At 45.7% G+C, this 14599-nt stretch overlaps 1 protein-coding gene and 1 long non-coding RNA gene across 2 annotated transcripts in view; one reads left to right on the top strand and one right to left on the bottom strand.

Annotated features, from left to right (window-relative positions):
• Positions 1–2890, top strand: part of LOC122540503 (T-cell surface glycoprotein CD3 epsilon chain-like) — a 10697-nt gene extending 7807 nt beyond the window's left edge. Inside the window, exons 5-6 of the mRNA XM_043676364.1 lie at positions 487–575; positions 2416–2890. Coding sequence (XP_043532299.1) covers positions 487–575; positions 2416–2463 — 137 coding nt within the window. The 3' untranslated portion in view covers positions 2464–2890. The remainder of the gene's footprint in view (positions 1–486; positions 576–2415) is intronic.
• Positions 2891–10696: 7806 nt separating this feature from the next.
• Positions 10697–14599, bottom strand: part of LOC122540562 — a 23540-nt gene continuing 19637 nt past the window's right edge. The window contains exons 4-5 of the long non-coding RNA XR_006309349.1: positions 11682–11734; positions 10697–10866 (exon numbers count right to left, since the gene is read on the bottom strand). This is a non-coding gene — a long non-coding RNA (uncharacterized LOC122540562). The remainder of the gene's footprint in view (positions 10867–11681; positions 11735–14599) is intronic.

The raw sequence follows: 14599 nt of genomic DNA on the forward strand, positions 1-14599 counted from the left end.
CTTGCCCCATAACCCTTGCCCCATATCCCTTGCCCCATAACCCCCGCCCCATAACCCCCGCCCCATAACCCCCGCTCCATAAACACTGCACTATAACCACTGCACCTGCTCAGACAGGAACCAACCACCAACAGAATTCAACCTGTCCCAAAACTGCAAGAGATCCTCATGGCATCATACTGTTTGTGCCTGGGAGGGTTTGATGGGGATGATGTAGAGAGAGCTTCACTCTGTATCTAACTCCATGCTGTCCCTGCCCTGGGAGTGATTGATGGGGGGAGACAGTGTAGGAGATTGATGAAAACTCCTCTTTTGTTGGCCATGATAGATGGTAGGTGGGTGAGGGTCTGTCCCTGTGTGATTGACAGTGGCTTTTATCTCTGTGGTGAATGGTTGTTAAGCTAACCATGAGCATGGGTTTGCTACACAGCTGCCTGCTGATGTGTCCATGCCCCGTTTTCTGAATTGCTTCTGTTTTGTTTACAGAATTCCGCCACCCGCAGTTTGAACCTATGGAGACTCCGGGAGGTCGAAGCACCAACACGCCAGCTTCCCATGAACAATCCCATTACGCGGTAAAGACTGTGGACCATGCTTCCTAGTTCCTATCATTATAGAAGTCTCTAATCCTGAACCATCCCCTGATTTTCGTTGCTCCCGATGTGGTCTCCTTTTCATTGGGGAGACTGGACGCCTTCTTGCACAGCGTTTTAGGGAACATCTCTGGGACACCCGCACCAATCAACCACACTGCCCTGTGGCCCAACATTTCAACTCCCCCTCCAACTCAGCCGAGGACATGCAGGTCCTAGGCCTCCTCCACTGCCACTCCCTCACCACCCGACGCCTGGAGGAAAAATGCCTCATCTTCTGCCTTGGAACACTTCGACCTCAGGGCATCAATGTGGACTTCACCAGTTTCCTAATTTTCCCTCGTCCTACCTTACCCCAGCTCCAAACTTCCAGCTCAGCACTGTCCCCATGACCTGTCCCACCTGCCAATCTCCCTTCCCACCTATCCACTCCACCCTCCTCTCTGACCTGTCACCTCCATCCCCACCCCCATTCACTTATTGTACTCTTTGCTACCTTCTCCCCAGCCCCACCCCTCTCCCATTCATGTCTCCACCCCAGAGGCTCCCTGCCTTATTCCTGATGAAGGGCTTTTGCCCAAAACGTTGATTTTCCTGCTCCTTGGATGCTGCCTGACGAGTTGTGCTTTTCCAGCACCACTCTGATCTTGACTCTGATCTCCAGCATCTGCAGTCCTCACTTTCACCATCCCATGATCCTGCCCAGCATCATCCTCCTGATCATTAACAAACCCTGCTCCCTCACCGTCCTCCATCAATCCCCTGGACAACACTCTGCCCAAGCCCTTTCTGTGGTTACACTACCATCGAACAGTGTCAGTCAGTTTTCATGGTCCCACTCCACACCAACAGTTCAGTCTTTTGGAATAGTGTTGAATCCATTGCTGTTCCCAACCCGAATAGTGAATTTAAGGAATTCTGGATCCGCAATTGGGCAAACTTGATGGGCCAAAGGGCCTCTTCTGGACTGGTTGGTTTTATGAATAGTCATAGATGAGGTCGAAGTTTTGAGAGGGACCTGAGGGAATTTCTCAGTTAAAGGGCTCAGTGGATGGTACCATTAAACCAGCAAGCTAGAGGACCCCATGGGTCTTGATGGGATTACATAGATCAAGAGGGATTTGAAAACAAAAATGAGAATTTTAAAACCACGGTCTTGCTGGACTGGGAGTCACAGAGTGTCACAGAGTCATACAGCATGGAAACAGACCCTTCAGTCCAACTCTTCAGACCAACCAGATATCCCAATCTGACCAAGTCCCATTTGCCAACACTTGGCCCATATCCCTCCAAACCCTTTCTATTCATATACCCATTGCCTTTTCAATGTTATAATTGTACCAGCCTCCACCACTTCTTCTTGCAGCTCATTCCATACACGTACCACCCTCTGCATGAAAACGTTGCCCCTTAGATCCCTTTTAACTCTTTCCCCTCTCACCATAAACCTATGGCCTCTAGATTTCAGTGGGCAGTGTGACAATGTGTCTTATTGAGAGGTGATGGTGAATAGGGCTCCATGCAGTCAAGTTTCCAGATATTAGAAAAATACTGAGCACCCAAGGGTGTTCTGGAAAGAGGGAGAGCACCCATGGGTGTTCTGGAAAGAGGGAGAGCACCCATGGGTGTTCTGGACTGAGGCGAGATTGTCTGTAACAAAGATGTGAGCCCCCACAGATTTTCCATTGTGCTTCCTACATCGATCACCTCTTCAGAGCACCCCATACCCATCCTCTCACTGTCTCACTCTCTGTCATGGTTTACATTCAGTGTTATTTATAAAACTGATTCCCTTTCCTCTTCTGACATTTTTGTTTTTCAGCCAATCAAAAGTGGACAGCGAGATGTTTACGACAAGTTGCAGCGATAAATCAGAGTGAGAAATGGATCTCCTACACCTCCTTGATCTCCTGGATTTCTCTCACTGTCCTTCCCACAAGTAACCCAACAATATAAACATACGCCTGTCCTAAACACCTTGATTCTCCCTCCTGAAGTGAGTGCTATGTACTTCACCAGGGCTGTAGTAAATCATTCGACCGTGGGAGGCATCAGTGATGCTGGTACATTTGCACTAAGAATGAGAGACATTGGTGAGAAACTCGCATGCTACTAGATTTCTCAATTAAATTTCCTCTTACTCTCTCTTCTCCAGGGAGAACAATCCCAGCTTCTCCAGTGTCTACACATTCCCTGATGTCCCTCCTCATCCTGAAACCATCTTTATAAATGGAAACAGACCCTTCAGTCCAACTCTTCAGACCAACCAGATATCCCAATCTGACCAAGTCCCATTTGCCAACACTTGGCCCATATCCCTTGGCCCAGCTTTGTGGGCGGCACGGTGGCACAGTGGTTAGCACTGCTGCCTCACAGCGCCAGAGACCCGGGTTCAATTCCCACCTCAGGCGACTGACTGTGTGGAGTTTGCACGTTCTCCCCGTGTCTGCGTGGGTTTCCTCCGGGTGCTCCGCTTTCCTCCCACAGTCTAAAGATGTGCAGGGTCAGGTGAATTGGCCATGCTAAATTGCCCGTAGTGTTAGGTAAGGGGTAAATGTAGAGGTATGGGTGGGTTGCGCTTTGGCGGGGCTGTGTGGACTTGTTGGGCCGAAGGGCCTGTTTCCATTTATAAAGATGTAATCTAATCTAATCTAATCTAATCTAAATATCCCTGATCCACGTGTAGTTCCCAGGATAGAGTCTCCCAGCTGGACTCTAACCAGTGATTGCACAGGTTTAAGTTAAAAATGCCTTTGATTTTGTCCTTTAAATGCCAAAACTCCATTTGCTTTCTTAAAAAAGTAGCCAACACTGTCAAGGAATCTGAGCTTGTGGAGTTCCCTCCTGTGAGTGTTCAAGTTTTACTCAATGTCCCAGCCCCAATGTGCTCACTGGGAGAAACATGAAGGTGCGCATTCAGAATCTTCCCTATTAGATACAGACCTTCAACCAGTGGTGTGTGCCCAAGTCAAACCTGGTTCACAGAAACCAACCTGTTTTAATAAACTAAAGAACTGCAGATGTTGGGAATCTGCAACAATGACCAGAATTGCTAAAGAAACTCAGCCAGCCTGGCAGGACTCGAAATGTTAACTCTGTTTCTTTCTGCACAGATGCTGCCAGACCTGCTGAGTTTTTCCAGCAATTTCTCGTTGTTTAACCTTTCTCTGTGTTTGTTTAAAAGTGATTTTTCGATGTTCAGTTGCCCAGCCTATCAGCTGTGTCCTTTAGTTAACAATGTTCCAACAATTCGTTGAAGGAATGACCAATCAGCAGAGTTGTTATTCTTGTTGATGGAGTGAGAAGGTGTCAGGTGACTCTGAACAATGGGAAGTCTGTTCACTTCTTGTCCACTTGTGGCCACCAATCAGCATGTCCCATCTTCCATCATTGAGGATGGGGATATTTGTGGAGCCTCCTCCTCCAGTGAGTTGTTTAGTCATCCACCACCATTTACGACTGGATGTGGCAGGACTGCGGAGCTTAGATCTGATCTGTCACTCGCTGTTTATGCTGTTGGCATCATAACCGTCATCACTGGCCATGGGTTTAACAGGATCAATGTGGCTGGGGATTAGTTCAGATGCTGGAGACACTAATGAGTGCTCCAGTCATTGACACTTCAAAGTCTCCCATCAGGTGACAAGCCCTGAGTCAGGGGGAGGGGACACAGTCTTGAATTGCTAGATCTGTTCATAGTCTGTTTGATTCAGCACAGTGATAGTGTCACACAACACGATGGAGGGTATCCCCAGTGTGAAGGTGGGGATTTTGTCTACACAAGGACTGTACAGTGGTCACTCTTACCTATACTGTTATGGACAGATACATCTGCAGTCAGCAGATTAGTGAGGATGAGGTCAAGAATGTTTTTTCCTCTTGTTGCTTCCCTCACCACCTGCCGCAGACCCAGTCTGGCAGTTATGTCCTTTAGGACCCGACCAGCTCAAACAGTAGTACTGCTGTTGAGCCTCTTGGTGGTGGGCATTGAAGTCCCCCACCCCCCAGAGTACACTTTGTCCCCTTGCCATCCTCAGTGCTTCCTCTAAGTGTTGTTCCACATGGAGGATACCAATTCATCAGCTGAGCGAGGATGGTACGTGGTAATCAGCAGGAGATTCCTTGCCCGTGTTTGATCTGAAACCACAAGACTTTATGTGGCCCAGAGTGAATGTTGAGGACTCCCCGGGCAACCCCATCCTGACTGTACCATTGTCTGTTGGGGCTGTCCTGTCGGTGGGACAGAGTATATCCAGGAATGGTGATAGTGGGGTCTGGGACATTGTCTGGAAGGTATAATTCCGTGAGTATGTCAAGGTGTTGAATGCCTCATCTGAAAAGCAGCTGTTTCACTTTTAGCATGAAATTTCAGTAAAGAAAGACTTTGCACGGCTGGTTTGCTATCATCATAACCCGTGGCTGAGTTGATGTCAGGTGGTTCAGCCAGTTTTCATCCTATTTCAGGCTTCTTGGGGATTTAATATAACTAAGCAGCTTGCTAGACCATTTCAGAGGGTGTTTCAGAGTTAACCACATTGCTGTGGATCTGACTCACATGTAGGCCAGAACATGTAAGGAGGCAGATTTCCTTCCCCAAATAAGCAGGGCTTTGACAATCATTGATGACAGTTCTGTGGTCACAATTAGGCAAGTGTTTAATTTCAGGTTTTACAACTGAAGTTAATTTCTCTATCTGCTGTGATGGGATTGGAACCCTGTCCCAAGAACATTCACCTGGGTCTCAGGGTTACTTGCCCAGTGACGATATTCATACAGCATGGATCATAATCAATGTCTCAGATTGAGAGCATGATGGGAGAAAAGAGAGCATTCTGGGTAAGAATCAGGTTCATGTTGTCCCCTTTCAAGTATGTACAAGGACAGGTCTTTGTGTGCCAGTAGTCTGAGGTGCTCATGTGCTAATAGACTGAATTACCCATCTGTGGCTGCATGGAGGGTATTATTCTCTCACTCCGAGTGAGAAGCCAGTTGAAAGAAAACCAGACAAAAGAAGTTTGACTGACCTGCAAGCCAGAAAAATCCAAATCAACTGATCAACTATCAATGTTCCACCATTTACTCTTTATGAACAACCCTGAGACTGATCTGCACAACTTTAGGTTTTATCTTTTTTGGACACATTTCTCATGTTTAATTTGTATGTTGCATTATTATTATACATTGCATTTGCTAATTAAAAATTAATTTTTTTCACAAACTCAAGAAATCCTGGTTAAATTTATTTCTATTAAAATATAAATTAATTGGGTCTGAGGAAACGTATCCTCAAGTTAAGGGATCCATCTTTTAACTAAACTTTTTGCAACTAACTCAGAGAGCAAATGAATAATGAAGAGGAACCACTTGATCCCTCCTTGCTGAGAGATTGATTTTTTGGGCTGTCCCATTTGAGACCAGAATACATTGGGGACGTTTCACTGGGGTCTGGCCATCTTACCTAATAATTCCTTCAGGAGGTTTGAGAAGTTAGCTCATCGCCAGCCTCTCCAGGGTAATGCCAATAAATGCCTAACCAGAGATACTCACGTCCTGAATATTGCATTTATGCAATTTCTGGTTTCCAGTTACTGGGGAGGATGTTGTATTAGGGTTAAAGTTGGTGACTGCATTAAGCTGCACTCAATTTGATTTTGTCATAAATCCTGGGTTGGGAAATTGGGGAAATCACTCTGGATCTCAGAGGGGCCAGATGTGTCTCCCAAAAGTCTTAACATCAATGTGTAACCAGTTCATGTAAATTGTTCCTAATGTAATATACTAAACTAATGTAATATACTAATATATAATATAATATAATTTATACTAATATAACTAATGTAATATACTAAACTTGTTAAAACTCATTTGTCATTATTCCTCTATCATTGTAAATCAAATAGGTGCTTAGACCAGGAACAAGGATTGGTAGCAAGACTTATATAAACCACAGTGCGATATTAACAGTCCCCCCAGATTGGGAGCAATCCCAGTCACTGAGTGACAGCCTGAGAGATTGCTACACATCACTGAGTGCAGTCAACCATTGCAAAAACAGAAAGAGGCTACCATCATATCCAGGTGGGTGTGAGCTTCTCAAGGGCCTGTCTACGCTGAGCTCTTTCCCAGCTGGTGTCACAAACTGCAGTTTACTGAGCGTTCACTCACTGTATCATCTTTCACATGTGTTGAAATAATTCACATGACCTGCAACAAGCATTTCTCTGAACCTCTGCTCTTCATTCTCCCATCAGGCTCGGCAGTGACATTTATTTTCAATAAAACATTGGAATAATAAGCTAGCTGAGTGACAACTGTGTAACCGTTGTCAATTGTCATAAAAACCCATCTGGTTCAGTATCGTCCTTTAGGTAAGTACATCTGCTGTCTTTGCCTGGTCTGGCCACAAACCCATAAAGATGTGGTTGACTTTTAACTGCCCTCTGGGCAATTAGGGACAGGCAATAAGACAGTGATCCCTTATCCTGGAATAAATAGCAAAAATAGAACACACGCACTGACAGAACAAACTACATGATGCAATGAAATTAGTCAATGATCTGCAAAGATTTGTTTTCAAAGTGGAATGCAAGCCACATCCCAGGGTGAATCTGTCTGACCCACTGTCCAGATTTATGCATCCCACACAAAGACCAAGATAATCTTGTTGATCTGCTTTGGTGATCTCCAGGTTAGAAAAATCAAGAGCTTTCTCAAGGCTGATCTGTTACATTTTGGCCAGAGCCTGTGTTACAGTCAACAACTGTTGAAGGTGATCAACTTCAAGAATTTGCAAAAGACTATTATCCAGCTATGGTGAGACAGAATTGAAGACGTGCCTGAGAAGATTTATTCATTTTGGCCAGAGAGGGAGAGACAGAGACAGAGCAACCTGGCAGCTTGCAGCTAGTTGTTTTCAAGGGCAAACAAGCCCTGATATCGAAAGCATTCTGCCAAGAGATTGTGTTCCTGTTACATCAGGGATGCTGAACCCACAGACAACTAGCCTGTGGGTCTGAGCAAGGACCAGAGATGAATCAGGATATTTAGATTAGATTAGATTAGATTCCCTAAAATATGGAAACAGGCCCTTCAGACCAACAGGTCCACACTGATCCTCCAAAGAGTAACCCACTCAGATCTATTCCTGTAGCTTATATTTACCCTTGACTAATGCACCAATCACCATGGGCAATTTAGCATGACCAATTCACCTGACCTGCACATCTTTGGACTGTGGGAAGAAACCGGAGCACCCGGAGGAAACCCACGCAGACACGGGGAGAACGTGCAAACTCCACACAGACACTCACCCGAGGCAGGAATCGAACCTGGATCCCTGGTGCTGTGAGGCTAACCACTGAGTGGTGAATGTTTGTGAGATACAGCAAATACCTGAACCCCTGGGCCCTACATCCACATGATGTTCCATCCACTCCTCGCACCACAATCATTACGGACCCAATCAGAGTGCCCGGGGAGAATTACAGACATGGCATTGATTATTTCTCTACGTTTCTCACTGTTTAACAACTTAGCCCAACAAGCTCGATTATTGCTGACCCGATGAGCACTACTTTAAACAGAATCAGAAATAGCTAGAAAAATTCAGCAGGTCTGGCAGCAGCTGTGGAGAGAAATCAAGAGTTAACGTTTCGGGTTCAGTGACCTTTCCTCAGAATGGATGGTAGCTAGGAAAAAGGATAGTATTTATACAGAAGGTGGGGTGGGTCGGGGAGGGGCAGGAGGTGGTTTGGGAGGGAGCAAACAATAAGTGGAGATAGAGTCCGCAGAGAGCAAACACCGATAATTGAGTGGCAGCTATGATTTCCCCAGGCTGACAGTTACCCATTCCTTTGCCTGTCCAACTGTTGTTCTCTCTCTCGCTGGGAGGCAACTCATATCAGATGCAGATTAAAGCTCCCACTACACTGTCCCCACATCAAACACTCCCAGGACAGGGACAGCATGGGGTTAGATACAGAGTAAAGTTCCCACTACACTGTCCCCCATCAAACACTCCCAGGACAAGAACAGCACGGGGTTAGATACAGAGTAAAGCTCCCTCTACACTGTCCCCCATCAAACACTCCCAGGACAGGGACAGCATGGGGTTAGATACAGAGTGCAGTTTCTTGTGTTGAAATGGATGGCCTGGCAGCAATAGGTTAATTCTGCATTGCTCTCGACATTGCTGTGTGCATTTGTAGTGTGTAGGCTGCAGAGTGTTTGCAGAGAGCAGGGTGCGGACTGTGTTGCGGTTTGTTGCTGTGATGTTTACAGTAAGATGCTTGTTCTCTGAGCTTTGTAACTTGTCCCACAGAGTTATCAGTCACATCGCTCAATGTTGCAGGCCCAGCACCAGCCTCAGCTGCAGCTGCTAATGTGCTGCGGTCATGGCCTTGGATTCCTCTTACAAGGCCCACAGACAGGAGCTCTGAGTCAGAGAATGAGGGTCACTGAGGCAGTGAGTGTCAGAGAGAGTGAGTGTCATGAGGTCAAGTGGACCCCCACCTATACTGTCTGGGGGTTGGGAGGAGGTGGGACTGGGTGAGGGCTATTTGAGCAGAAATTGCTCAGTAGGTCTTGCAGTATTTGTGGATAGAAGCCAGAGTTAATGTTTCAAGTCCAGTTACCCTGCAACTCCATAGATGCTGTCAGAACTGCTGAGCTTTGCCAACCATTTCTGGTTTTGTGTCAGATCTCCAGTATCTGCAGTTCGCTGTTTGCAATCATTTGCTGTCCCCAGTCATCCTTTCTGTTTGCTTTGCCTTGGCCCCTATGCAGTGATTAGTGACAGAGGTGACAACACTTATCCTGAGATAACAAGAGAATTATTGCAGAGTCGTGATATGAACAGTTACATTTGGAAAGGCAGAATCAGTGGGACCTGATGGAGTGATTATAAATCCATCTGCTCCCCCTGAAAGCTTAGTTAGAACTTCCTGTGTCCACAAGGGACTGTGTATGTCATCCTGAGAATGGGTGGAGCCAATAGAACATGAATATTAACCCCTGACGGGGTTTTATCCAGTTGGTGCTCAATGTAGAGGAGCACTGGTTCATCAGTCGAGGACGGGGAGGATGGAACATGGTAATCAGTGGGAGATTCCCTGTCTGTGATTGATGCCATGACTCCATGAGACTTCATGGGGTCCAGAGTCAATGTTGAGGACTCCCAGGGCCACTTCCTCCCAACTGTATCCCACGGTGGTGCCACCTTTGCTGGGTCTGTCCTGCTGGTGGGACAGGACACAGCCAGGGATGGGGATAGTGGTGTCTGCGACATTGTCTGTAAGGTATGATTCTGTGAGTTTGACCGTGTGAGGCTGTTGCTTGACTAGTCTGTGAGACAGCTCTCCCAATTTTGACACTAGCCCTCAGCTGTTAGTGAGGAGGACTTTGCACGATCGACAGGGCTGTTTCTGCTGTTGTCTTTTCAAGTGCCCACGTGATCCAACAGGTTTCATGTCTTTGAGCCTTTGTAGTGATTGGTACAATCAAGTGTCTTGCTCAGCTAAGTCTGAGGCAGCAATGAGTCAGCCACATTGCTCTGGCTCTGGAGCTACCTGTAAGCCCAGACCAGGTGAAAATCACAGATTTTCTTCTCTAAAAGACATTAACCAGACATGCTTTTCCTATGCTTAGATTGTTTTTCTGCATTACGACAGTGAAAGCCTTTGAAAGGATCTCATTGGCTGTGACACACTTTGGGATGTCCTGAGGTGGTTATGGGTGCAAGGGTTCAGTGAACAGACGTTAAATATTTGGTTTTTGAAATTTTTTAATTTCAAATTTACTAACTGCTAACAGACAAGTAAACATCAATAAACCCAATAATCAAATAGAGTCTTTCATACAAACCTATTTAATGATGAGAACAAAGGACAGTTTCTGGCATTAACTAATGGCCATGCCTCACACTCCCATCATTCTGTACTCTGTCATAGGCCCGATGTTTCCCAGTGTCGAGAACAGACTCAAACACATTCCTCACATGGCCTGACCACCCAGGGGCTGCCTCAGCAATCTGGCAGCTTGTACGCCAATCATGAATGCAAAATGAAAGGGGATTAGAAAAATTAAAAATGGATTTCACAGACAAATACTCAACAAACTATTTATTTTAAAGTTCTAAAGCACAGATAGGTTGTTGAAGCTCCACGATTCGGTTGCTAAGTGGATAAAGCCTTTATGCTGCAGGGTGTGGATTCCTTCAGTGCCTGGCCCTTCTCCCCAGCTCACTGTACATGGCTCGGTTATCGTTGTTAAGATGCTGTAAAAAAACCCACAAATCATTCATCACAGCATCAATAATTAGAATTTCAATTAACTTATTCACTTTAATGCAGCAATATGATAGCTAATTATGTAATCCCTTCCCATTTCTTCAATCCATTTGGCTTTTATTCCAAAAGTTTACCTCGGACCCTTCTGAGAGAAACTAGGTTCTTATTGTCATGGCAACAGGAATAGACCACCACTACCCCAATGAAGAGCTGAGTCTGTCACTTACAGATGGAGAAATGTTCCTAAAGGCATTTAAGGCCAAATCAGGACTAGATGGGCATTCAGGGAGATTGAACTGTGAACAATTCAGTCTGAGTGTGAACAAAAGCTTCAAGCACCAAGGCCTTAACAATTTGGCACAATCTCTCTGACTGGCCTTTAGATGAAATTCCATCCTTTTTTTCCCCTAAATGCCATTGTTTCCAAAATATCACCTGAGTCAGTGAATCTCATTTCCAGCCTCTTGACGTGCATTGTCTCACTATTGGTCAACACTGAGGGAGTGCGAGAGCGATAGGACTCACACTCTCAGTCAGTTTAACAGTTTAACTTCATAATAGAGTTCTGGAGTGATTGTTGTGAAACAAATCAGGGAAAGGACCTGGGAATTGGTCAGAGTGGGGAAACGATCAGTAAGCTGATTCCTCCCTCTCACTGAACTCTCATCCCAGACCACCACAGCTCAGAGTCAGCCATTCTGACAGGCCCTACTCCTGGGCTCAGGCTCCCTCATGTCTTTGGGAAAGATAAACTTTGAATTAGAATCTTGTGTTTGGTGGGTTTGAGATGTTTGCCACTTACCGAATACACTGCCTCATTAACATCATTGCGCATCAGTGGGTGTCTGTCAGAGGCTGCCGAAGAAAACATTCATGAAATATGAGGAAGCTTACAGGATCTTAGACTTTACAAATGTATGGAGAGAATATAAAAGTAATTCAGTTATTCTTCACCTTACAAGCACCCTCAGTAAACTTGAGGTCATCCAAAACTCTGCAATACCCATGGGTTCAGTCCTGTGTACTTTTTCACCCACACCACCTCCTGGTTAACATTACCTCCATTTTTATCAGGTTTATAAACTCTCCACGGTTTTATAAATCCCTCCTCCTCCTGGCCTCTGTAATCCACTGTAGCTCCAAAGCCCCCTTGAGGTATCCATTGACGGCCAGATCTTCAGCTGGCTGGGCTGCAGGGCCTGGAGTTCTCTCCTTCCCCCCTTCTCTCCTCCCACTCCCTCTCCTCTCTCTTCCCTCTCCTCTCTCCCCCTCCCTCCTCTCTCCCCCTCCTCCTTCTCCCTCTCCCCTCACTCCCCAACCCCCTGCATTCAGGGACTCCTTTAAAGCCTATCTCACTGAGAACAAGATTTGGTTTCATCTGACTTAATGTCTCCTTATGAAAACTAAAAACTAAAAGCTGCAGATACATCGAAAACAGAAACTAGAAATGCTAGAATTACTCAGCAGCAACTCTGGAGAAAACCATGGTTTCAGATCAGGGACCCTCATTAGAGCTGAAGATAACTCAGAAAGTGAGAGATCTTGAATGAGTAGAACTGCAAAGGGCAAAGAAGAGCTAAAGGAATAATCTGTGATAGAGTAAAGGACCAATAAAAATTTCAAGATGCAACAACCAACCTGAATGATCATGGGTGTGGTAGCTGCACATGTCCTTCTATACTCGGTGGTGCAGAAAGCGTTTACCATGCTCGCCTTCATCACTCAGACTATTGAGTATGTGTTGGGACATTACCTTGGGGTTAGACAGGATGTTGGTGAGGCCTCTTGTTCAGTACTATGTACAGTTTTGGTGTCCCTATTATAGGAAGGATATTATTAAATTGAAGAGGGTGCAGTTAAGATTTCCAAGGATGTTGCTGGGATGGGCGGTTGGGAGGCTTTGACTTATAAGGAGAAGCTGGATACGCTGGGACTTCTTTTAACTGAGGCATCGGAGGTTGAGCGGTGACCTTATAGAGGTTTATAAAATTATGAGGGGTATTAGAACATAGAACATAGAACATAGAACATAGAACAGTACAGCACAGAACAGGCCCTTCAGCCCACGATGTTGTGCCGACCACTGATCCTCATGTATGCACCCTCAGATTTCTGTGACCATATGCATGTCCAGCAGTCTCTTAAATGTTCCCAAAGACCTTGCCTCCACAACTGCTGCTGGCAACGCATTCCATGCTCTCACAACTCTCTGTGTAAAGAACCCGCCTCTGACATCCCCTCTATACTTTCCTCCAACCAGCTTAAAACTATGACCCCTCGTGTTAGTCATTTCTGCCCTGGGAAATAATCTCTGGCTATCCAATCCCCCTGTTAATGAAAGCTAAAACACCATATGCTTTCTTAACAACCCTGACCACTTGGGTGACCATTTTAAGGGACCTATGTTCCTGCACACCAAGATCCCTCTGCTCCTCCACACTGCCAAGAATCCTATCCTTAATCCTGTACTCAACTTTCAAATTCGACCTTCCAAAATGCATCACCTCGCATTTATCCAGGTTGAACTCCATCTGCCACCTCTCAGCCCATCTCTGCATCCTGTCAATGTCCCACTGCAGCCTACAACAGCCCTCTATACTGTCAACGACTCCTCCAAACTTTGTGTCATCTGCAAACTTGCTGACCCATCCTTCAATCCCCTCATCCAAGTCATTAATAAAAATTACAATCAATAGCGGCCCAAGGACAGAGCCCTGTGGAACACCACTCACCACAGACTTCCAGGCAGTATATTTTCCTTCTACTACCACTCGCTGTCTTCTGTTGGCCAGCCAATTCTGTATCCAGACAGCTATGTTCCCCTGTATCCCATTCCTCCTGACCTTCTGAATGAGCCTACCATGGGGAACCTAATCAAATGCTTTGCTGAAGTCCATATACACCATATCCACAGCTCGACCTTCATCAACTTTTCTAGTTACATCCTCAAAGAACTCGATAAGGTTTGTGAGGCATGACCTGCCCCTCACAAAGCCGTGTTGACTGCATTTAATCAAGTCATGCTCTTCCAGATGGTCATAAATCCTATCCCTCAGAATCCTTTCTAACACCTTGCAGACGACAGACGTGAGACTGACTGGTCTGTAATTGCCGGGGATTTCCCTATTTCCTTTCTTGAAGAGAGTAATTACATTTGCCTCTCTCCAGTCCTCAGGTACGACTCCAGTGGAGAGCGAGGATGAAAAGATCTTCCCAAGTGGCGAAGCAATTGCATTTCTCGTTTCCCAAAGCAGCCGAGGACAAATCTGGTCCGGGCCTGGCAACTTATCAATCTTAATGTTTGACAAAATTTTCAGCACATCAGCTTCCTCTATCTCTATCCATTCCTGCTCTTCAAAGGTTTCATGCACACCTGCTCTTCAAAGGTTTCATTCACTACAAAGTTCATTTCTTTCATAAAGACAGAAGCAAAAAACTCATTTAGGACTTCCCCTACCTCCTCAGACTCCACACACAAGTTCCCTATGCTATCCCTGATCGGCCCTACTCTTTCTTTGACCATTCTCTTATTCCTCACATAAGTGTAAAATGCCTTTGTGTTCTCCCTAATCCGTTCTGCCAAGCCTTTCTCGTGCCCCCTCCTGGCTCTCCTCAGACCATTTTTAAGCTCCTTCCTCGCCTGCCTGTAATCCTCTAGAGCTGAGCTTGACCCTAGCTTCCTCCACCTTACATAAGCTACCTTTTTCCTTTTGACGAGAA

This window comes from Chiloscyllium plagiosum, chromosome 35 (genome assembly GCF_004010195.1).
Source record: "Chiloscyllium plagiosum isolate BGI_BamShark_2017 chromosome 35, ASM401019v2, whole genome shotgun sequence".
NCBI lineage: Eukaryota > Metazoa > Chordata > Chondrichthyes > Orectolobiformes > Hemiscylliidae > Chiloscyllium > Chiloscyllium plagiosum.